The sequence below is a fragment of the Brachyhypopomus gauderio genome, chromosome 14, assembly GCF_052324685.1.
Source record: "Brachyhypopomus gauderio isolate BG-103 chromosome 14, BGAUD_0.2, whole genome shotgun sequence".
Lineage (NCBI taxonomy): Eukaryota > Metazoa > Chordata > Actinopteri > Gymnotiformes > Hypopomidae > Brachyhypopomus > Brachyhypopomus gauderio.
Genome location: NC_135224.1, coordinates 18571543 through 18595867, shown reverse-complemented (window position 1 = coordinate 18595867; position 24325 = coordinate 18571543). Strand labels below are relative to the sequence as shown.

Sequence of the window (24325 nt, the reverse complement as noted above, 5' to 3'; positions counted from 1 at the left end):
TACCGTGAATGTCAATCAAAATACAACCGTCAGTGCAGATGTGCGATTCATCTACTACTATTTTATGTGACGCGATCTACGCACATTCCTTCGCGATCGACCGACACTTCCTTCGCGATCGACCGGTCGATCGCGATCGACGTAATGAGCACCCCTGGTGTATACAGTACAGTATACTACAAACGTTTTTTTTTGCATTATGGCTCCAAAGAAGGGCTTTAGTAGTGGAAAGTCCAGTGAGAAGAGAATGATAACTATAGAAACTAAGCAGGAGATTATTCACCTGCATGAGAAAGGCACTCGTGTAGCCGAACTCGCTCGTCTGTTCGCCCGGAGTACATCCACCATTAGCACTATCCTGAAGCAGAAGGACAACTTTAAAAAGTGCAAACACGGCGAAAGGCTTGACGATATTGTCCCAACTTCGGACACCGGTTCATGCCTTTATTAATAAAGAACATGTCTTTTTTTTCCACATTTACGCTAGTTTTGTGACTTTTTTAAGGACCGGAACCAATTACAATACTTTACATTGTTAAATTGCTTCCAGAACCGAGCAGTTCGAGATACGAGCACGGGTCTGGAACGGATTAAACTCGTATCTCGAGGTACCACTGTATAAAAAAAAAAAAAAACACCCCTCAAATACAGGGGAAGGAACATTTACCTGACCAATTTTAATGTTGCTTTGTGTTTCAGGTTTGAAAAGTGCTGGAATTTAGGCTAAATTACTTGAAAATGCTTGAAATTGTAACTACTTCGTTTCACAACAAATATCTGTCTGATTGAACAGTTCTCTTGTATTACGTTAACAAATACAAGCCTCTTGTAATTCCAGGACGAAACATGAGAGAACGTGAAGACGTTAAGATTGGGCGTTTTGTAAATAAAACTCCATTAAATAATGTGATAAAAAAAAAGCGAATTATTTCGAATCATTTAGAGTATATGTATAAATATTTAATTCAATTAAGTTTAACGTGCTGGGAATTATTGAAATGGACCTTGAAAGTGACGTACAAGTAGGGTGACCAAACATCCGTATTTCCCGGGACATGTCCGTATTTCACGTCCTGCCCCGGGCGTCCCGGGATATTTTTTAAAACTGTGGAAATGTCCTGGTTTTTAAATTACGTTAATCGGGCCATTAATTCTACAGGCACTAGGACCCTGAGCACGGCGCTGTATGACACGGAATCCCTGAGCCTCATCAGTTGAGCCTCATCATACTCAACTGGCGGAGAACCAACAACTTACGTTCGGACCCTGAGCACGGCGCTGTATGACACGGAATCCCTGAGCCTCATCAGTTGAGCCTCATCATACTCAACTGGCGGAGAACCAACAACTTACGTTCGTGCCCCCCCCCCCCGTGTCCTGGTTTTCCCAAACAAAAATATGGTCACCCTAGTACAAGTGCTTAAATTCCACCTTGTATAGGTGTATGAACCCTGCAAACATGACTGTTCTCATTGCGCTGAGACGTGGCGCATGCGAACTTACAAAATTTGAGAGGTGCACGACCTCGTGAATCGACAGCGCGCGAGGTCATCGCGCACGGGCGAAGCCACCGCGATTACGTTATTTTCGCCTCGCGGACCCTCGTGCCGCATCAAGTGTAACCAAGCTTAAACCAAATTGCGTGACTGATGAGCGTGTTCACCTCACTCTGCCTCTTGCCTACTTGCGTCAAGTGATCATAGTCTGCAGCACGAATAGCTCCCTCTATTGCTGGACGAGGATAATGCAATTTGAGTTTGCTGTTATTCAAGGAGTTATCGTGGCTCTTTCGATGTGTTTATCGTGAAACTTCACATCGCGATAACGATAAAAATACGATTAATCGTGCAGCCCAAATTTCAATTAACAGGTGTGAAACAGTCTGTGATTCGGTCTGTAATTCACTCATCTGGAAGGAAATAAACCAACAGGCACCTGTAAAAGCAGAAATTTACCCAGGAACCCTTGAGAATTTAATCCTGTCCGAGCAGGGTTCATGTTACCACACAACACAAACATCCAGATTTGTACAAAATCCTCTCCCACGCCACAGAAACGGTTACTTAGCAACTAGCCTGTGCTTTCCAGCCGTATTTCCCTGAGGAAGTCTTTAGCCAGATTGTGCAACTTAGACCTTTTGTGACAAGACAAACAACCCAGGGCTCCAAGTGTGTGAGTGCGAGTGAGCTCAGAGTGTGTGAGGGAAGTGGAGTTTGGGGGACAGGAAGTTTCTTACTAAAATCTCTATGACAAATCTGTATTTGCGTGGCCTTGTTATTAAGGCCCACGAGTAGCGGGACGAACGCCGAGTCCGTCTGCACCCCAGCCGGCCTCCTTAGAGACGGTGTCTCATGTCCAGCACCATGATGCCAGGGACGGAGGACAGGACGGTAACAGTGAGTCAGAAACCCATCTGGCCAGGCATGCGTCATGTTTTGAGGGAGGGAGCAAGACAGCCAGTCTCTGTAGTGCTCATTCCGAAGAGGTGGAGGCGTTGGGAGGAGGGGAGGGGAGGGTGCCGGGCAGCAGATGAGAGTCAGGTGCTGTGGGTGGGGGTGGGTGGAGGCATCCGTAGAGAGCCGTCCTCTGGCGCTCGGGTGGAGCGGAGCACGGGGCCCGACACTCACTCACCACTGCCAAGACTCGCAGCGTGTTGCTAGGTGACACCCCCATGTTTCCCAACCTCTCTCCGATTGCATCTGGCAGACGCGCAGGCACAGCTGGAAGAGTGTGTGTGTGTGTGTGTGTGTGTGTGTGTGTGTTTGGGAGGAGGGAATGTGGGTGTGTGTGTGTGCATGTGTGCGCGTGCGCATTCGTGCGTGTGTGTTTGGGAGGAGGGAGTGTGGGTGTGTGAGGTGGGGGGGGGGTGTGTCCACAAACTGTGGCATTTGGTGTGGGGGGGGAAAGGTGTGAGATGGTGAAATCATCTGGCAATCATTTTGACAGTGGTGTAATTTTAGATACGTTATGGGAGACTGTTTAAAAGGGATTGTTTCACGATATCATGCTCTCTAATAGAACAGAACATCTGTTGTCATGGCGCCTGCCTGTCATTAGCATAATTTTGGACTGTCTTTACTGTTGATGTCTTCTGTAAATGTAATCCTTCATAGTTGGCAGCGTGTTATTTGGTATGACAGCCTTCTCCTGTTCAGCTCTGGTGTATTCTTTGCACAGAAAGGCATGTTTTGTAATGTGTACCGCTCTACCTCTTCAGAATGGACAGATTTAGCCCTCTCTCCAGATACTTCCATATTAGCCGACTCCTGTGCTATTCAGCTATTTATACCCAATGGCGAGGCCTCTTTTTTTAGGAATGGATCCTTTTCTGTGGTGTCATGTTTGCTTGGTGTGCGAAGACCGTGATGAAAGTTTGACCTATGACCTACAGCCAAAGGTGTGACCTCTTGACTTTATTCCCCACCCCAGGGACATTAAAATCTGCAGATGTCAGCTGTGATTAGTGTTACACAAAGCATAGCAGGGCGGTGATGCTTTGAAGGATGACCTGTTCACATTATTGCGTTTCTAGAATGTGACGTCTGATCAGAAGTGCTGGTAGTAGTTAGAGTTGTGGCGGAGTCTGGCCTGGACGGAGTCTCGTTTAGCTGCAGTATAAATCCCAGAGGTGATGCCATTTTGCATTTCAACATTTCTGATGATGGAAGATGATCGACACATTTGAAAACACTGCTGTACCCTCCCTGCCCAGACCCTTGCTGAGTCCCTGTTGAGTCCTATGGAGCAGCTTATTCAGACGTAGCCACAATTGAAGTTTCTAGAACATGTAAACCATATACATTTAAGTTATATTGGAATATTGAAACTCAAACAAACTGCTCACCTGCACAGTAAATCGTGTAATGATCTGGAGGAGTCCTGTGTATCGCATCTCGTCCTGAGCAACTGTACAGAAGCCGAGGGCCAGCAGGTGGCTGGCGGCATGACTTTTTCTGGGGCGACTTCCTCTTCCCTTCAAAGGAGTTTCTTCTCCCAGGACTCTGACTCCCTTGTGTGCTGCTTATATGCACCTTGGGCAGGTCTGACTGTTTACCAGAGGTGATTGTAATGTCATTATTAGTAGGATTATTGTAGAGATTATTAGAGAACAAAAAGCTTATGAATTAGCTTATTTAAAGTGTGTATGTGTGTGTGTGTGTGTATGTGTGTGTGTGTGTGTGAAGGAGAGAACTGTAGAGTCTTTGGCATTATTCCGGAGTGTAAACATCGAATCATGGCGCTATTTCAGAGTGAGAACATGGAATCTGAAAACAACTAGACTCTTATAACCTGTCAACATTTCCATACACTCTTTAACACATTCTTCTCAGAATGTCTGGCAGGCCCACTAGAGGGCGCAACTGCAGAATGAGGTTAAATGTTGTGTTTTTAGTTGTAGTAATACCAGAGGTGAGCATTTTGCTCAAGCTTGCTGGATTGTGTTGATTCTACTAATTGTACCTGGATTGCACTAATTAGAAAATCCAGCAAGCTTGAGTAAAATCCTGGTGAGGACTTTTACTTTCTGAACCTGGAATGCCCACCTCTGAGTAATACCAAATTGTAGTTATTTCTTTTCCTTGAACATCCAGCCTTCACCTGTCATGCACATAGTCCAGAAAACACGCAGCAGCTGCATATGGCTGAATAAAACAAGCACACTGCAGTTGTTTAACGTCTTAACTGTCGTCCATTTTCCACTGAAGCTGTCTGCTGGCCAGCTGCATGTGTTACTCTGAACCTTTACGCTCCGATATCGTCCCCGACTGCACAATGTAACTACTCTCCTCCTGCGATAAGGATTTCACTAGAATTTTAACGTCAATAAACTTATCAGCCCGTTATCTCTGGAATCTCCGGTTTACCCTCCCTCAGTTGACTTTGTCATGCCCTCCTTCATATGTGTGCTGTATGGAGGAGATTGACAAATTCCACTTTCTAACTCTGCTTTGCTCTGAGAAGCTGGTGACTCTAACATTCCTTCTGTCCTTCTGATGTCCTCAGGACTGGGTGACTGCCACAGACATCAGAGTGACCCTGAACAGACTGAACACGTTCGGAGACGAGGTCTTCAACGACCCCAAGGTCCTCAAGTCTTACTACTACGCCATCTCTGACTTCGCTGTGGGAGGAAGGTGAGGGGCGGGGTTTCACAGTGAGGGGTGGGGGTTTACTGTGGGAGGCTGGTGAGGGGCGGGGCTTCACTGTGGGAGGAGGTGGGGGGAGCGGGGTTTGTCTGTTACTGCATTTATTTCACAAGAACTAACACACTAAGCTCATCTGGGAAATGCATCAAATCTGTTTGTGTATGAGAAAATCCCACAAAACATTTGAAAAAGTTCTGACCTGTGGGTTGAAACCTGCTCTCTACGTGTGACCAGTGTGCACTGGGGCCAGGTTCTGGGATCTGTGTGTGTGTGTGTGTGTGTGTGTGTGTGTGTGTGTGTGTGTGTGTGTGTGTGTGTGTGTGCGTGTGCGTGTGTGCGCGTGTACGTGTTAAATAAAGCAAACTTTTTAGCTAAATTGAAAGTCTTCTTAGAGACTTAAAGCCTCCCCCACAATGCCAAGTTAAGAAAAACATGCTCTTCTGTGGAGCTAAGGGTGCAGTCCATCATCTGTGCATGTAGCCAGGTGTGTACAAGAGTCGTGACCGGACTCTCCAATAGCAACAGGACTTGATGTGACACGTGATGGGGCCAGAAGACACAAGACTGTGAAGGTATTTCTGAATCTGATTGCAAATGGGATTGCTATAATGCAGTGATCCCCTTCGTCCAAGTTCAAACAAGTCTGTGGAGAAGGCAGTGATCTCAGCGTTCAGGCGTTCAGAACACGACCAGCCTGTGGAGGGTGGTGAGCACGCTCAATAGCACCTCGGCGCAAATTTTGGGTTTCACCCTCGCACGACTTGATACGACATTAGTGTGTTGATAAGAACGGTGTGTTTAAAGTGGTCGGGCAGGGTCTGGTGTTGAGCTCCTGCTCTGTGTGCTGTCACACACACACACACACACTTTTCACACGTTGTTTGAAATTTGGAACACGTTTTCATTACACAGCTCACATTCCTCACATTCCTGCCTGGAAGTGCAGTATTATGGATCATGCAGAAAGTGGACTACCCGAGCGTGCGTACGTGCGAGCGTGCGAGCGAATGTGCGAGCATGTGTGACACGGAGACAGATTACACCTGTTTGCTCTTGGCACACAGGCCCGGCGTCTGGCAGGCCCGGCGTCTGGGCCTGTGGCCTGCTGTTCCATGCTGCTTTGGTGGTGATGTGCGGAGTCTCTGTAGAGAAGCTATTCAGGAGAGACCAGCTGTTGTGGATGACTGTTCAGGAGAGACCGACTGTTCCGGATGGCTCTTCACGAGAGACCGACTCCAGCACTGGCCTTTGATCAAATCACAGAGGCTGAGAATAGCCATGAGGAGAGTGTACTACACAGGACAGGACACTAAATCAGGACTGGGAACCTTACGGAGGGCACAACAGAGACTGGCTCATCGTCCTGATCTGCAGCACTAATTATATCTCTGACTAGAGGACTCCACCACACTCCTGTTCCTCTGCTCTGTCCATCACTTTTTCCGTCGGGCTTGCCAAGGAAACACCTGAGACAATCGCTGAGAGGTGTGTGTGTGTGTGTGTGTGTGTGTATGTGTGTGTGTGTATGTGTGTGTGTGTGTGTGTGTGTGTGTGTGTGTGTGTGTGTGTGTGTGTGTGTGTGTGTGTGTGTGTGTGTGTGTGTGGACTCAAGCTCTGTCGTTAGCTGCTGCGTGCTGAAGTGTCTGCGCAGGAATGCTGCCACGAAAACCCCAGACAGGAGACGCAGACGGGCCCCTGTGCCGTCTGGCATGCTTTAAACGTCTGCAGAAGGGCTGTCGGCTTGACGTTGTGATCTGAAGGTGGTCACGTGGCTCAGGTCACGTGATCCGGGTCACGTGGCCCGGGGCATGTGGAGGATAAGGCCCTGTTCTCCACAGATGGATGGCCTGCTGGTGCGGTTCACATGTGGAGGATAAAGCAGCGATTGTGAGTGATATGACTGTATTCCAGTCTGACTCCCACACAGAGGCGTCCTGGGGAGCCTTTGATGTGGTCACAGCCATCTTGACTTGAGCCACATTACTTGCGTTTGGTGGATCATGTGAATGCCACGATTCATCCAGGCCCCTACGGACGCCTTATCTGGGCTGGTCAGAGCGCTCACTGTCCACATCTAAAACATCGTTATTGCTTATCGGGACGTATTGCTGTCAGGTTCTATCATGAGAAGGAACAGACAGTATATTGGGGTCGTCCTGAATGTCTCCTGTCAGAGGACACAGTCAGTCAGCACCTACGCACTGCCTCCACGAAGACGTGTTGAAGACAAAGGTGAAGACGTGTCAAAGATGAAGGTTGTGCTAGGGAGGTCGCCATCTCACGCAGGGCCTGAACGTCACACGTGGGTCCGCTCTCGCGTCTTGGAGCACTGCCTCTGAGTGGCATGTCCTTTGTGCTTTGTCACAGCAGTAGCGTGTGTGTGTGTGTGTGTGTGTGTGTGTGTGTGTGTGTGTGTGTGTGTGTGTGTGTGTGTGTGTGTGTGTGTGTGTGTGTGTGTGTGTGTGTGTGTGTGTGTGTACATGCGTGACCTCCTGTCTCTCGCACTCAGGTGTAAGTGTAACGGCCACGCCAGCGAGTGTGTGAAGAATGAGTACAGCAAGCTGGTGTGTAACTGCAAACACAACACAGCCGGCGATGACTGTGAGATGTGTAAACCCTTCTTCAACGACCGGCCCTGGGGCAGAGCCACGGCAGACAACGCCAACGAGTGTCTGCGTGAGTAACGTATACACACACACACACACACACACACACACACACACCATGCAGGTCTTGGGATTTGCAGCCATGGCTTTGCCTGTTTGCTGCCGATGGAGACCCTGTTTAACGGAACAGCCATGTGTCTCCACATCTCTGCGTCTCCACGTCTCTGTCTCTGTATCTCCAGGATCACCTGCACTCTCTCTCACTCACACGTTCTTCTGTGTTTACACTACAAGTGTGAACATGGTGAACATCCTTGTGATATCAAACAGACAACAGAAGCCACTTTACAACTTACATTTAGTATTTTAGAGAAAACTAAGTGATAGAATGTTGAATAAAGTGCTACACATACAGGGTCGTTTGGAAATGAATTTTTATTATGTATCTGTAGCAACAAGGTTTCTTTATAATCAAGAACAGTGGTCTCCAGCGTTTGAGTGGTTCCACACTTTTGAAGTGGAGCGTCTGGGAACAGTCTACAAAAAGCAGTAAAATAAATAAATAATAAAGTCTGCCCCCCTCCCCCTCGTCTGGTTATACACGCACACACGTCCTTCCTGGAAACGCATGACTAATGCACACGTGTGAGCACACTGCTCCCAGGCCCACGTCCCGCCGTCCTCCGGGAGAGCAGGCTGACCCAGGATCAGCTCTTCCGCCATCTCCACAGCTCTCTCACCAGGTTCTAGAAAGCCACGACTGGTCCCAGATCAGGGCGTCACAGTGACTGTGTGTTGAACCCACTCCTGCTGCATATCCTGGGACTGATCCCGCTGTAACTGACTGAAGCCCATGTTGTCCATGCTGTGGTCATCGACGCATATCACATATGTGACGTGTCCTGGACGCTGTTTAGGGGGGGGGGGGTCTGAGTGTTTGATTGACGTGTGTGTTTGCGTGTGCGTGTTTCAGCATGCGACTGCAGTGGGAAGAGTGGTGAGTGCTACTTCGATGCCGAGCTGTACCGGGCCACGGGCCACGGGGGGCACTGCCGGAACTGCGCCGACCACACGGCCGGGCCGCACTGCGATCGCTGTTTGGAGAACTACTACCGGGACGGCTCGGGCCACCGCTGCCTCGCCTGCAGCTGCAACCCAGTGGGTGAGGAAAGGGGGCGGGGCGCTGGGGGCGGGGCCGACGAGGTTAGGGGCGGAGCGTGGGCAGGTGTGGGCGTGTGCGTTTCTCATGCACAGTCCGGTCTGCTTCTCTAGGGTCCCTCAGCACTCAGTGTGACAACACAGGCCGCTGTAGCTGTAAGCCAGGCGTCATGGGGGACAAGTGTGAACGCTGCCAACCCGGATACCACACGCTGAGCGAGGCAGGCTGCAGGTACCACACACACACACAAGCCTGCATGAGCTTAGCCTTGTAACATTAGGATCCAGACCACCTGTGCACCTGTGTGTCTTGTGTGGAGTGTTCCGCTAGTTTAATTGGGGGTAATGTAGGATTATGGGCAGGGAGGTGGAGAACGGTGTGAAGGTTCCGATTAAGAACACGCATAACGTGTTTCTCTCCCCCCCCCACAGACCCTGTGAATGTCACCCTGCTGGAAGCACACAAGAGTGTGATGTGAATACGGGACGCTGCAAGTGCAAGGAAAACGTGGAAGGATTCAACTGTGACAGGTTGAGCTCACTCTCCGCCTCTCACTCTCCGTCTCTCACTCTTTCTCTCACTCTTCCATTTTTCTCTCCTGCCATCTCTTACATATGAAACTAAATGGCACATGTGTACTGAGTCTGACCTTTATTTCAGAATTTACAGGAGTGAGTCAATATACACTGTTCTCAGATCAGATATATGATAGCCAGCACCCTTAAATCTCCTTAGTAAACACGGCTGAAATCTACAGATCCCTTTTACGTGTTTGCACTTTTTTAAAACATGGAAAGTCCCTTTGTGTGTGTGTGTGTGTGTGTGTGTGTGAGAGAGAGAGAGAGAGAGAGAGAGAGATAGGGAGAGAGTCCAACCAAGAGACTGCTAAGGGGGAGGAAACATGTATGTGGCAGAATTAGGGGCAGTAGAAATAGCTCGGAGACAGTGGCAGTCTCCCCACTGAGAACCTCAGACACACCATGTAGGGCTTGCAGACGGCTAGTCACCAGATCACACTGCCAAAACATGCCTGAAACCCCGCCCACTGCCCCGCCCCCCAGTGAGGCCTGCTCATTACCCATACACTCCACCCCCCACGCATGCACACACATGTTCGTGTATACACACACACACACACACACACCCCAGGCTGTTGCCGTCTCATTTCCCAAAATTCCCTTTTAATTTCTTCATCTTAGCAGCTATTAGTTCTGTCTTACACACACACACACTCCCACACACACATGCAATTACACATGCATGTACACACACAAACACACACACAAAGCCCATGCCAGTCCTTAACAGTAAGTCAACTGGGCCAAACGTGAGCTGGATGCTCCGTGTGTGTGTGTGTGTGTGTTGACTGTTATTTTCGGTCACTGATTTTCACACGAGGAGTCCGAAACCTTCTGCATCACTGGGAACAATAACTGTTTGTATTGCTGGTAAAGTTCCAAATTCCAGACCACCTTGGATAAATGCTGTGTGTGTGTTATTCTGATGCTGTGTGTGTGTGTTATTCTGATGCTGTGTGTGTGTGTGTGTGTGTTATTCTGATGCTGTCTTTTACAGCATCTGCTTTTGATGTAAAGACATTTGATGATGTCTGGAGCCAACATGCGCGCGCGCACACACACACACACACACACACACACACACACACACACACACACACACACACACACACACACACACACACACACACACACACACACACACACACAAGCAGCCACGTTGCCCATCACAGCCATGTTCCTTCAGAAGTTGTGTGGAACGAAACTGAACAGTGTGTGTGTGTGTGTGTGGCTCTGAACTCTGTGTGTGTGTGGCTCTGAACTCTGTGTGTGTGTGGCTCTGAACTCTGTGTGTGTGTGGCTCTGAACTCTGTGTGTGTGTGGCTCTGAACTCTGTGTGTGTGTGTGTGTGTGTGTGTGTGTGTGTGTGTGTGTGTGTGTGTGTGGAACTGAACTGTGTGTGTGTGGAACTGAACTGTGTGTGTGAGGCTCAACTGAACTGTGTGTGTGAGGCTCAACTGAACTGTGTGTGTGAGGCTCAACTGAACTGTGTGTGTGAGGCTCAACTGAACTGTGTGTGTGAGGCTCTGAACTGAACTGTGTGTGTGGGGGGCTCTGAACTGAACTGTGTGTGTGTGTATGTGGCTCTAAACTGAACTCTGTGTGTGTGTGTTTCAGGTGTAAGCTGGGCTATTTTAACCTGGACCCTGCGAACCCTCAGGGCTGCACACCGTGTTTCTGCTTCCATCACTCCACCGTGTGTGACAGCGCAGAGGGATACAGCATCCACACCATCACCTCCACCTTTGAGCAAGGTCGGCCCACACACACACACACACACACACACACACCTTTGAAAAGCCAAAGTGGTGTGTGTGTGTCTATCCTGAAGTGTTGTGTGCGTGTGTACTGAAGTGTTGTCTGTCCTGAAGTGTGTGGTGTGTGTCTGTCCTGAAGTGTGTGGTGTGTGTCTGTCCTGAAGTGTGTGGTGGGTGTGTGTGTCCTGAAGTATTGTGCTGCTGTGTTTCTCTGGTGTTAGGTGATGAAGGCTGGCAGGGTCAGAAGAGGGACGGCTCTGCTGTTCACGTTCAGTGGTCCGCAGGTTCCCAGGAAATCTCGCTGCTCTCAGACGACTACTTCCCCATGTACTTCGTAGCCCCTGGTACTGCCGTCACACCCCCGAGTCTTCCGCTGTCTGGATGAGGGCGCTAACGCGCTTCTATGCTACTGATTTAACCACAGTCAGAATTCAGCACTGCATGTGAGTGGTGAACTACCACAGACGTTTCAGCAAATGTGTATATATATTTTTTCCCTTCCTGTAGAAAAATACCTGGGAAACCACTTGTTGAGCTACGGCCAGAACCTCACCCTGAGCTTCCGAGTGGAGCGTCGTGACGCACGACTCTCCGCCGAGGATGTAGTGCTGGAGGGGGCGGGGCTTCGCGTTGCCGTGCCGCTCATCGCCCAGGGAAATGCTTATCCCGCAGAGCAAATGCAGACCTTTGTGTTCAGGTGGGCTACGGTTGCTAGGCGATGCACTGCATCCCGTCTGTGGTCCGTCTGTGTTGAAAAAGAAATCAAAATGGTGGTGTTGTTTGGACAGACTCCACCACACCGCTGACTATCCCTGGAGACCAAACCTGGAACACGCGGACTTCCAGAAGCTCCTACACAACCTCACCTCCGTCAGGATCCGCGGTACCTACAGTGAGAGAAGTACGACTCCACACCTCCTCCTCCCACCAGCTGTTTGGAGAAGAACTCAGAACCTTGTGTTGACCTGCCACAGCCACATTTAAACACAACACACTGAGAACCACACAGCAGTGAAGTCTCCCAAAGGGAACACATCTTTAGTCTGGAGTGAATATCTCATATTTCTCATTCTGATATGGTTGTAAGAATTAAAAGACTATTGTACTCGTTTAAAGAAGTTTTCTACTTGTTTCAAGTAAATACGTAATAAGTGAAATTGTATAAAAAATTTCCCAAGAACAGCTTTCTGCTAATATATCCTTAAAATTAATTTTATAAAATCAATTTGTCTTGCGACCTGGTCTTCCCAGGCCCTCTGGTGGGTGTAATTATACTAATGTAACAATCCTTAAGTCAAACTCAAATTTATTTGTATAGCACTTTTACAGCCGTAGTCACACAGCTGTTTCTCAGATTGCATTTGACCAAAACTAAGAAGCTGCTTCCTGAAGCCGAGATGCTGATTATTCTGAATATAGAACAAGTGAACCCAGAGCTTATTGGATGAGCAGTCATGACCTCACAGATGTTATTTTGAATATAGAACAAGTCAACCCAGAGCTTATTGGATGAGCAGTCATGACCTCACAGATGTTATTTTGAATATAGAACAAGTCAACCCAGAGCTTATTGGATGAGCAGTCATGACCTCACAGATGTTATTTTGAATATAGAACAAGTGAACCCAGAGCTTATTGGATGAGCAGTCATGACCTCACAGATGTTATTTTGAATATAGAACAAGTCAACCCAGAGCTTATTGGATGAGCAGTCATGACCTCACAGATGTGGTGACGACGTGGTCTTTGTTGGTGTCCAGGTGCAGGTTATTTGGACAATGTCTCCCTGGTGACGGCTCGGCGAGGTCATGGTACTCCTGCGCGCTGGGTGGAGAAGTGTGTGTGTCCGCAGGGCTACCTGGGCCAGCACTGCGGTCAGTGTGCCGGCGGCTACAGACGGAGCAAGCCGGAGCTGGGCCTCTACAGCCCATGTGAGCCGTGCAACTGTAACGGCCACAGCGACACCTGCAACTCCGCGACAGGTGAGTCACCTGCACACCTATTACTCCGAGGTCCTGGGGTCAGGGGGTCACGGTGGTTTGACCCAGTGATGCCTGGTGGCACGTTCAGATGATGATGATGATGATGATGATGATGATGCTGTGTTTCTCTCTTTCCAGGAATGTGTGAATGCCAGCACAACACAGCTGGCATGAGCTGTGAGAGGTGCAAGGATGGTTTCTATGGCGATGCTACAGTGGGGTCATCAACAGACTGTAAGGAGTGTCCATGCCCTGCAGCTGCTACCTGTGCCGTTGTTCCCAAAACCAAAGAGGTGGTGTGCACCAACTGCCCCACAGGCACCACAGGTACACACACACACACACACCCACACCCAGCACCAACTGCCCCACAGGCACCACAGGTACACACACACACACACACACACACCCAGCACCAACTGCCCCACAGGCACCACAGGTACACACACACACACCCAGCACCAACTGCCCCACAGGCACCACAGGTACACACACACACACACACCCAGCACCAACTGCCCCACAGGCACCACAGGTACACACACACACACACACACCCAGCACCAACTGCCCCACAGGTACACACACACACACACACACCCAGCACCAACTGCCCCACAGGCACCACGGGTACACACACCCAGCACCAACTGCCCCTCAGGCACCACAGGTACACACACCCAGCACCAACTGCCCCTCAGGCACCACAGGTACACACACCCAGCACCTAACTACCCCACAGGCACCACAGGTACACACACCCAGCACCTAACTGCCCCACAGGCACCACAGGTACACACACCCAGCACCAACTGCCCCTCAGGCACCACCGGTACACACACACCCCACACATCTTTGCTCACCCATGTGTGAGAATCCTACATGGTCATTATCCTTCATTTGCACATGCAAGATTGGCATCAAAGGCTGTGGTTTAGAAATATCTGTCCTAGCTGTTATTGTGTTTATTGCTCAAGTTGATTCTTATTGGCTAATGTTCATTTGAATGAGTTCCTGTGTTTAATATTTTACAATGTGTTTAATGTTTAATGATGCCAGGTCCAAAACGAACGTTGCCTAAAAGCTAAACGAGCGTCTAATCTTGTAAATGTAAATGTCTGGGTAAAAATGCCAACGTCTCCGTTCTTGGCCAGGCAAGCGCTGTGAGCTGTGTGACGACGGCTTCTTTGGGGACCCGCTGGGCACAAACGGCCCGGCCAGAACCTGCCGCGCCTGCAAGTGCAGTGACAACATCGACCCCAACGCCGTCGGCAACTGTGACCGGGAGACGGGCGAGTGCCTCAAATGCATCTACAACACAAATGGCTTCTTCTGCGACCGCTGCAAAGAAGGGTTTTATGGCAATGCCCTGGCAGCAACCCCAGCTGATAAGTGCAAACGTGAGTAGAGTGGGATTGTGTTGAGTGGGATTGTGTTGAGTGGGATTGGGTTGAGTGGGATTGGGTTGAGTGGGATTGGGTTGAGTGGGATTGTGTTGAGTGGGGGTGAGTAGAGTGGGATTGTGTTGAGTGGGATTGTGTTGAGTGGGGGTGAGTAGAGTGGGATTGGGTTGAGTGGGATTGGGTTGAGTGGGATTGTGTTGAGTGGGATTGTGATGTCTGTGTCTTTAAGCTCATCAGTGGTGTGCTTTGCTGTGGCTTCTGAAGACATTGATTTGACGTTCTCCTATTTTTCATAAACATTACACATATCACTAATCCCTGCGTCTAAACCACTCAAATGAAGCAGCTAGCCTGCGTTTGTAGCCGTGTGCAGGTGTGCGGTGTTTACGTGTGCTGTTCTTATGTCCAGCCTGTTCCTGCTCTCCATACGGCACGGTGGGCAGGCAGACGACCTGCATGCAGGTGACTGGTCAGTGCCAGTGTTTGCCCCACGTCACCAACCGCGACTGCAGCGCCTGTGAGCCCGGCTTCTACAACCTGCAGAGCCTGCAGGGCTGCGAACGGTACTCCACCCTCCCACCTCCACCCGCCCTCGTGACCATGCTTCAACCATGCTGGGACGTCCGTTCTGATGGCACTTTTTTTCTTTTTAAACTATTGTCTTTCAGGTGTAACTGCAACCCTATTGGCTCGACTAACGGCCAGTGTGACATTGCGAGTGGCCAGTGCGAATGTCAGCCTGGGGTCGTAGGTCAACACTGTGATCGCTGCGAGGTCAACTTCTTCGGCTTCGGCTCTTCCGGCTGCAAACGTAAGGGTCACGGCTCCGTCCTCACGTCACGCTCGCCGCATTACGTCAGTCACGTGACCCGCAAGTGTTACAATATCTATAGAGTTGTCTCGCAGCACTGGGTGTGGACGGTTAGAACTACAAACAGAGGCTGAAGGTGTGTGTTGCTGTTGGAGAAGCTCGTGTGTGTGTGCATTTACGAGGCCTGTCCTGCCCCCCGTAGCCTGCGACTGTGATCCGGAGGGGTCCCAGATGGCTCAGTGCAGGGAGGACGGGCGCTGTGAGTGCCGTCCCGGGTTCGTGGGGACGCGCTGTGACATGTGTGAGGAGAACTACTTCTACAATCGCTCCACCCCTGGCTGTCAACAGTGCCCCACCTGCTACAGCCTCGTCAAAGACAAGGTAAGGGCTGTTCTGCTCCGTCTACTCTGGAATGAGGTGTGTGTGTGTGTGTGTGTGTGTGTGTGTGTGTGTGAGTGTGAGAGAGAAATGGTAGAGTAGTGTGGTATAAATTGCTGAGGTTGGAAATGTGACAGTTTCATGAGAATGTACATACATGGTCAGGGTTAGACTGAAGAATGTACACACACAGCCTTGCATATCATGACCTTTGACTCCCAGTAGAATGAGAAGATCCTGTCTCACACGTTCTCTTGATTTCTGTGCTGAAACTGCCTGCGTGGCGAAATGCTGCACTATTGTCAGGGGTGAGAAACCCCTGTAATCCACTCCAATTTATCCCACTGTGTTTCACACAGATGCCCCCTGCGTCAAATGAGCTCAAATAAATCTCCAAATGTTACTGCATTCTGATCTGTATTTCAGTCCATCATAAACATTGCGACTCCATGTCATAATCAAATGTAATTAGTGAGTATAAGGCTGCATGGACGGTTCATATTGTGCTCTCTTATGGACTGTTTAGTAAATCACGGCCCCTGAAGTCCATAGTGGCCAGTGCACAGAGACTCTCTTCTCCTTTGCTATGATTGAAACGCTGTGAAGTGCTGTGTCTTCTGTAGATGTGTAGTGAGCTACTCTGTGTTCTACTGCAGTGGAATGCACTACAGCAGACTGGGTTACATTTTACAGCAGGTTCTATTGTTTTCTGACACACAGCTAGCGTTTCTTTCTACACAAGCACATTCGCACACATTGTTTGTCAGTGAAGAGATCATGTAACATTAAGACGGGAAGAAAAAGGTGTCGCGTTGGTACTGATCCAAGTTCAAAGCATTCTTCTTTCGTTTGGACTACACGAAAAGTAGATGATCGGATTATCATCAGAAAGCAGATCAAATATGAGTAAAGGAAAACCCTGTGTATGGCAGGAAAACGTAAAGAGTCTAATTTCCTCTCCACATTGTCCAGGTGAACCAACAAAGGCAGAAACTCCATGACCTGCAGACCTTAATCGACAACCTGGGCAGCAAGGATACAGTCAGTGACCAGGACTTTGAGGACCGCCTCAAAGAGGCGGAGAAAGCCATAATGGACCTGCTGACAGAGGCTCAAGCAAGCAAAGGTAGAGCTCGCCTCACTCGTGCTGTACATTGTTGATGATGATGATGATGATGTTTCTCTTATCACGCTGTACCTGTACATTATTATGAGATTCCAGTTTGTTGTCTTGGTGAATAAGTATTACAGACTCCTTATGACTTGTAATCCTGCAGATGCGGACAAGGGGCTCCTGGATCGTCTTAAGAGCATCAATTCCACACTGACCACCCAGTGGAATCGGCTGCAGAACATAAGGAACACCGTGGACAACACCGGCACCACGGCGGACAAAGCTCGCAACCGGGTCCGCGAGGCAGAGAAACTCATCGACCGGGCCAGAGAGGAGCTGGACAAGGCCAAAGACGCCATCAGCAAAGTGGTGAGTCTTCAACATGGCTGACTGCCATTTGCTTCTGTCCTCCCTTTTGCGAGAGCAGTCTTGGACTGGAAACACGATGGATTCTCCTCTTCCCGCTTTTATTGCAATTTTAATTCTTGCATTTGGATAAGCTACTCTGCTAGCATACATGCTAATCCCTTAATGTATAAAACTGTATAAAACATAGTTTGGTCACAAACTAACCTAAGTGGTAAAATAAATGCTATGTGGTTTTATATTAAGATAAAAACTCTTGAATATTTTAGAGAAAGCAGAGAGAATTAGAATAACATACATTTGAAAATTACTTCACCAGGCGCAAAAGCGTTGAATTATGGGATTTAGGGGCTTTAGGAGCTGAGCAACCAATGCCGGCTTAAAATTTGGGCAGTTTCAGATATCTCAGTACACAGCATATTTAAGGTATCTAAGAATTGGGACGGCCTTCGTGTCGGGAGAGCACGCACTATGGATTAAAATGCTGTCTATGTAGACGGCTCACTAGGTTTTGGGACAGACCCTTAGAATCCTCTAATATTCGGTAAACGAGCATGAAAGAAAATGTTTCTTACCTTACAGGATATCAAAACTCCTACAACCACTGGAGACCCCAACAACATGACCCTCCTGGCAGAAGAGGCCCGCACTCTGGCAGAGAAGTAATGATGAGAACAAGAATGATGGATAATGGACAGTGATAACACTGATAATGGACCAGTACATTTTTTACTGTGTGAAACCATCTCACTTTGTGTTTCCCTCCTCAGGCATAAGATGGATGCTGACCAGATTGAGAAGATTGCAAAAGATGCCAATGACACTTCCAACAAGGCCTACAACTTACTGAAGAAAACTCTAGATGGCGAGACCAAGATCAACAATGACATCGATGAACTCAACAGGAAGTATGTGTGATCATCATGAAACTGCTTGGCCATATTCCACTGTGGGGAATATGTAAACGAACCAGCTGTGTGTTCTTAGGTACAATGAGGCAAAGGACCTGGCGAAGAACCTGGAGAAACAAGCCAATAAAGTTCATGCTGAAGCAGAAGAAGCTGGAACCAAAGCTCTGAAGATCTACGCCAACCTCACCAGCCTGCCGCCCATCAACGTCAAGTCCCTGCAGGTAAGAGATCTCATCGAGTACGCTCGTGGACACCTTTTAACTAAAGCTAGTCAGAAGTTTACATTTTGACAGACTGTATATCTACCATTCCAGTGGAATATGTCTGTCCATTGGTGGCTTGCATCGATATTCGTTTATGGCCTGCGTATTTTTCTTTGTTTGTAAGTATCCTGCTCAGTAATACGAATGACACACTCAGTAATTCTTGCATTCTTAGGATGAAGCCAATAAAATCAAGAAGGAAGCCGCAGACCTGGATAATCTAATCGATAAGACTGAGAAGGAGTACAACGATCTGCGTGAGGACTTGAGGGGGAAAGAGAATGAGGTCCGGAAGCTTCTAGAAAAGGGGAAGACTGAGCAGCAGGTACTGAGGGCACTTTCCTCTGAGCCCTAGAGGTGACCGGGGCATTCACCAGTTAGCAAAAACAAAACCACGGGGTGTGTCCGTTTTCCTTCACAACCCAAGATATCTTTTAGGTCTTGAGAGGATTCTTTTAGATCTTGGAAGTTTATTTATTTATTTATTTATTTTTTTGATCTTGGGAATTTTTTTTTAGTCTTCACTGTGCTGTCTGGTTTATCCTGCACCAATCACTGAGCTCAAAGTGATGCTCTAATGAAATCATGAACACACACCATGTTGAACAGAAATGATTTGAACAGTATTTGAACAAAGGATTGGTACCAACACAGAAGAGCTCCCTTCAGATCTACATAATGTTCATAGTAAATAGTTCCACAGGTGAGCTAAGTTGCTCCTGCACCTCTCCTTAGCTCTGGTGCTAACTCTCCCTTCCTTTCTGCCTTTTCTCTCCTCAGACGGCGGATCAGTTGCTGGCACGTGCCGATGCTGCCAAGGCCCTGGCTGAGGAGGCTGCAAAGAGGGGCATGTCCACCTACGAGGAGGCGCAAGACATCCTCACCAACCTCCGAGGTAAGAGACAGCTGCGGAAGGTGCAGGAGGTGGGGGTTTAAAGCACCTGTCTCTGGGCCTAACGAGTCAGCGAGCTGAACCGTGTCCTTCCGAGAGTGTCCCGGCACCCGTGACCTCACTGTGACCTCAATCACGTGTCCCGCTACAGACTTTGACAAGAGGGTGAACGACAACAAGACGGCGGCTGAGGAGGCCATGAAGCGCATCCCGCAGATCAACGCCACGATCAACGAGGCCAATGAGAAGACGCGGCAGGCGGAGGCCTCGCTAGGCAACGCGGTGACCGACGCCAAAGAGGCCAAAGCCAAGGCTGAGGAGGCAGAGAAGATCGCCAGTAATGTCCAGAAGGTATGTAGGCCTACAACACTGACGTACACATGCCTTAGGGACCGTTGGCAAACGCACCCTCACATAGACGTGCCTTAGGGACCGTTGGCAAATGCCCACCTGCCACTTCTGTCTCATCCTTGCCAGAACTCGGCTAAATCCAAAGCAGACGCGGACAAAGCCTTTGAAGACACGATGAAACTGGATGAGGATGTGAACAACATGATGAAGCAGCTGACTGCTGCGGAGAATGAGCTAGGCAAGAAAACCGAGGAGGCCAACCAGGACATGATGATGGCTAGCATGGTGAGAAAACGCAAGAGGAACGGCCCTGGCCGCAGCTGCATAGTCCCTACAAACATGAACAGAACATGATTTACCGTGATACTCTGACACTGTAGTTGCTATGTGTGAACTTGAACTACTTCTACTGGATGGTTGACCTGTCGATCATCTTATCCTTACAGGCATCTGATGGTGCAAAGAAAGCGGAGGAAAATGCCCGCAAGGCCAAAGATGCTGTCCGCACCGTGCTGAGCGCCATCAACGATCTCCTCAGCCAGCTAGGTGAGCACAGAGTCCAGTCACGTGCCCACAGGGGTTTTTGTTGTAGTTCTGATGGTAGTTATATGTAGTTCTGTAGTTCACCCTTATGAGTCTTCTCCCCTCTCAGGCAACATCGACAAGGTGGATCTGAGCAAACTGGACCAGATCGACAACTCGCTGAAGGACGCCAAGGACAAGATGGCAGGCAGCGACCTGGACAAGAAGCTGAAAGAGCTCAATGAAATGGCCAAGAGCCAAGAGGACATGATCAGTGACTACGACCAGCAGATCAGAGAGATCCGCAAAGACATCGAAAACCTCAACGACATCAAGAAAACCCTGCCGGAGGGATGCTTCAACACGCCGTCCCTGGAACGACCCTAAGTTCCCCTGCTCCTCCCACCATGCCTCTGCTCCTTGCTCTGCATCCTACTCCTCCCTCTGTGCCCCTCCCCCTTCTCCAACCATGCCCCTCCCCTTTACTCTGTGCCCCTCCCTCCTTGTCTGAACCACGCCTTTTCACCATCTAATACTCGAACACTCGGGACAAGATGCCATCCTGTACCAAAACAGCTTTCATCTTCATTTCACATTTCTTCTTGTGGATTTTTTTTTTTTTTGTTTTGTTTCTTGTGTTTTATTTTCGGTTTAACTTTTTTTTTATTTCAATGAACGAAGCCACATTTTTCAAGCCATTTTTCTGTGAATTATACGATAAAGAAGCAGCTTTCTCCCCCTCTCATCTCCACTCCACTCATCTTGTCCTCTCTCCAAACACACTGCAGTGCATCAGCATGAAGATAATTCTTAGCTAGTGCGAACACCGTATGTGCCGAGGCAGGCTGGCAGAGGTTGCCTCTCCTGCCCCCGCCTACCCCACCTCCCCTGAATTTACCCCCCTCCCCCAATCCTGAGGAGAATGCTCCTGCTTTATCACAGCCAGCAGAGGGAGGGAGCAGAGATTATAGATTTTAAGATTTAAGCTATTGACAGACACCCTCAACATTTCTTTACCAGTGGTTCAGAAAGCGGACAGTGAAGGAATCATCTTTGCTATGTCATTGTAATCTGCCTCTACTCTCTCAGCGTTACATGCCCTATCTAGTGATGGCCGTGTAGAGGGAGTTTGCAGCACACACTACAGTACAGTATTCACCTCCACCTCTATCTCTCCACCCGTGCGTGACAATAGACGGAGAAGCACGGGGTGGACAGCAAGGCTTCTTCAGACCCATGTGGTTTGTATAACTGCAGACTGGCCTGGTTTGTATGCATTTCATCTACTTATTTTAACACTAGAGACTCTTGTTTGTTTGTTTGTTTGTTTTGGTCAGACGCTGCTGCTTATTTACAGGTGTACTGCAGATCACATTAACATTTCTTCTTTTTGTTTTTCCCTCCGAGGCAAAAATTCAACACTATGCAATTTTGTACATTTGCGTAGCGAGACTTTTATCTGATACACTGGTGCTAATAATTATTTCAAATGTTATATTTTTGTGTGAATGTCTTTTTTATTATTATGATATAGACTGAGGATTTGTTATTTGTGTAAATATATGCTTTAATGTTTCAGGAAAGGCTGATTTGAAACAAATTTGAATTTGAAACAAATTCAGCCGATACCTCCAGCTCCATAATATATACGGTCTCTGCTGGCTCTCGTGTGGTGTACTGTGCTTGTATACTTGCTTCAGTTTTGTTGCCTCTTAGCTCAGCCATTTATTTTAATTGTGTATTTTTAATTTCAATGGGCAGTAAATAAAACAACAGATAATGCTTTTATGAGGAATAACTCTCCTCTGACACTAAACCGACCATCAGAAACAGTCTAAGTGATATATGTCTAACATTTCAGAACATGCGTTTTGCCTGAGTGTTTGCTAAAGGTAAGAGACCAAGCAGGTGCCATGTTGCTAGTCAACCCCTAATGAGGTTTTGTGCCTTAAATTATAGATGCAGTCCCTAATTTACCATTTACATGGATACCATCCCATTCATTGCACATAATCTGAGATTCTTTGGTGACTGCATTTTTGAAGTCGTTAGCAGGGAAATTAAGGCGTCTGCTGTAGATTCTTTTACCACATTGTTTGTTTTTCTGTCTGTTTCTCGGTCAGGCTCTTCTTTCTACATTTCTTAGTTTTAAATGTTCCATCGGTGTCAGGCTCTTGATTCTTTGAAATGACCACTTTTCGTGATTTATTGTGTCTGGAGATGAGGGACTTAACTGTGGAATCTATCACCAAAATATTTCAGCTAGAGCTTACACCCACTGCTAACCGTACCACTGGGGACAGACGTGCAACATGTACACAATTATGTATAAAACAGTATTTCTAATTTATATTGAATCAAGTATTTTTAATCTGTATTTTTAGTATGTGTGTGTGTGTATGTGTGTGTGTGTTGCACAGTCTTTTACGTTGGTTTTGGAGAGTAAATGGGTTTTAAGATGGCTGCCTTCCTCTGTTCTTTAGTACGACACTCTTCACAAACACTCCAAAGGACCTGAGAAACTGCGTCTTGTTTCCTGTTTGCTTGTAAATCCGATTGTAACATTTGAATAATAAACAGTGGTTATTACAGGACCTTGTAACGTGTGGTTACACTCATTTAAAAGCATACTTCATGTTGCACTTGTGATGGTCTAGGCCAGTGGTTCCCAAACTTTTTCTGCCGTGCTCCCCTTTAGTAGATGAGAATATTTTTGCACCCCCCCCTACACACCCCCCCCATATTGACACAAGTGCACATGTTTTACTTCCAAGCTTCGCACCCCCCCTGCAATAACTCTGCACCCCACCTAGGGGGCGCGCCCCCCACTTTGGGAACCACTGGTCTAGGCAGTTAAAAATTTCAGAAATCAGACCTTAAATGCCCTCACTCATTCCTGTCTGTTACAGAGTTTAAGTTTGGGGTTCTGTTCTCTGTGCCTAGAGGTCTGGGCTCTATACACTGGAATGAGATGTTTCTTATGGTCCATAGTGCAACACAACACACAGGACTACACAAGCGTGAATACACGGGACTACACACAGGACTATATGGTCATTAAACACCATGCTAAAGAAACACAGGATGTGTGGCACACTGCACCCTGGTCTATACTGGGTGGGGGTGAGTGGCTGTACCAGCAGGGTGGACGTGAGTGCAACAGGGTGGGGACAGAAATCCTGAGCACCAGGGCCAGTGATGTTATGAGGACCTGTTCCTCATGTCTGTTAATGCAGGTGGTCATTCTAAATGTTTGTCCACCACGAGCTACAAAACAAGAGAGCCTCTATGTAATGTATTCACATTACAATTAAAACCCACACCACTAATCTGCTGCGTGTTGGTGGCCCACAAGTTCAGCAGGTCTGCTTCAAACCTGAGAGCTACAGATCAGCTTCTGGCTAAATGAGAACGCCAGTTGCAGCACTGAGGTGTATTACAGCAGTGTGAGAACACAAGAGATAAGATCCTTGACTTGAGTCATGCCCACGTTCAGTATCAATAAGTCTAAATCATGTGGCGATGTCTGTAAGTAATGTGTGAGTCATTGCTGCAGACATGACTGGATCAAATCTGCCAATGAACCAGCTTCATTCTGCAATAAGCAACACACAGCAACAAGAGTGATCATTGTGCCATTTCTGGCCATAGGAGACAACCACTGTGTGATCTCCCTAAGACATTTACATGGATTTAAAAAGAGGCTTTCTTTACAATGAGCCATTCAGTCGTTATGTACTGAAAGCCTACAAAAAGATTTCTTTGTTTGAATTCCCATTAAAATGATATGAATTATTGAGATTGAAGACGATCATGAGATCGACCACTTTATGTGTGGAGTATTAAATGTTTAAAAGCCAGTTTGGTAAGAGTCATGGTTTTTCATCCTATGTGTCATGTTTTAGAATCCTGAAACACTCTTGTGGAAAAAATATACTCTTCAGTTGTTGCTTTTTTAGTTTCTGTTTTAAGTTTTTTAGTATTCTTCAACATGTATGTCACAATTTACATTTTGTTTCAGGCAAGCATGTTGCTTCCTGTGTGAATATTTCTTTATCACTGTTTGACGTGAAATATCCTACAGG

At 47.9% G+C, this 24325-nt stretch overlaps 1 protein-coding gene across 1 annotated transcript in view; it reads left to right on the top strand.

Moving 5' to 3' along the window:
- The window catches only part of lamc1 (laminin, gamma 1), a 49695-nt gene extending 26861 nt beyond the window's left edge, over positions 1–22834 (top strand). Inside the window, exons 3-28 of the mRNA XM_076973577.1 lie at positions 5005–5135; positions 7657–7823; positions 8727–8915; positions 9026–9143; positions 9344–9442; positions 11108–11244; positions 11469–11591; positions 11755–11944; positions 12036–12148; positions 13008–13229; positions 13368–13556; positions 14384–14629; positions 15042–15195; positions 15301–15443; positions 15646–15824; positions 16794–16947; positions 17099–17304; positions 17884–17963; positions 18072–18209; positions 18289–18433; positions 18651–18800; positions 19256–19370; positions 19519–19718; positions 19845–20003; positions 20165–20264; positions 20371–22834. Coding sequence (XP_076829692.1) covers positions 5005–5135; positions 7657–7823; positions 8727–8915; positions 9026–9143; positions 9344–9442; positions 11108–11244; positions 11469–11591; positions 11755–11944; positions 12036–12148; positions 13008–13229; positions 13368–13556; positions 14384–14629; positions 15042–15195; positions 15301–15443; positions 15646–15824; positions 16794–16947; positions 17099–17304; positions 17884–17963; positions 18072–18209; positions 18289–18433; positions 18651–18800; positions 19256–19370; positions 19519–19718; positions 19845–20003; positions 20165–20264; positions 20371–20627 — 4104 coding nt within the window. The 3' untranslated portion in view covers positions 20628–22834. The remainder of the gene's footprint in view (positions 1–5004; positions 5136–7656; positions 7824–8726; positions 8916–9025; positions 9144–9343; positions 9443–11107; positions 11245–11468; positions 11592–11754; positions 11945–12035; positions 12149–13007; positions 13230–13367; positions 13557–14383; positions 14630–15041; positions 15196–15300; positions 15444–15645; positions 15825–16793; positions 16948–17098; positions 17305–17883; positions 17964–18071; positions 18210–18288; positions 18434–18650; positions 18801–19255; positions 19371–19518; positions 19719–19844; positions 20004–20164; positions 20265–20370) is intronic.
- Positions 22835–24325: the final 1491 nt, after the last annotated feature.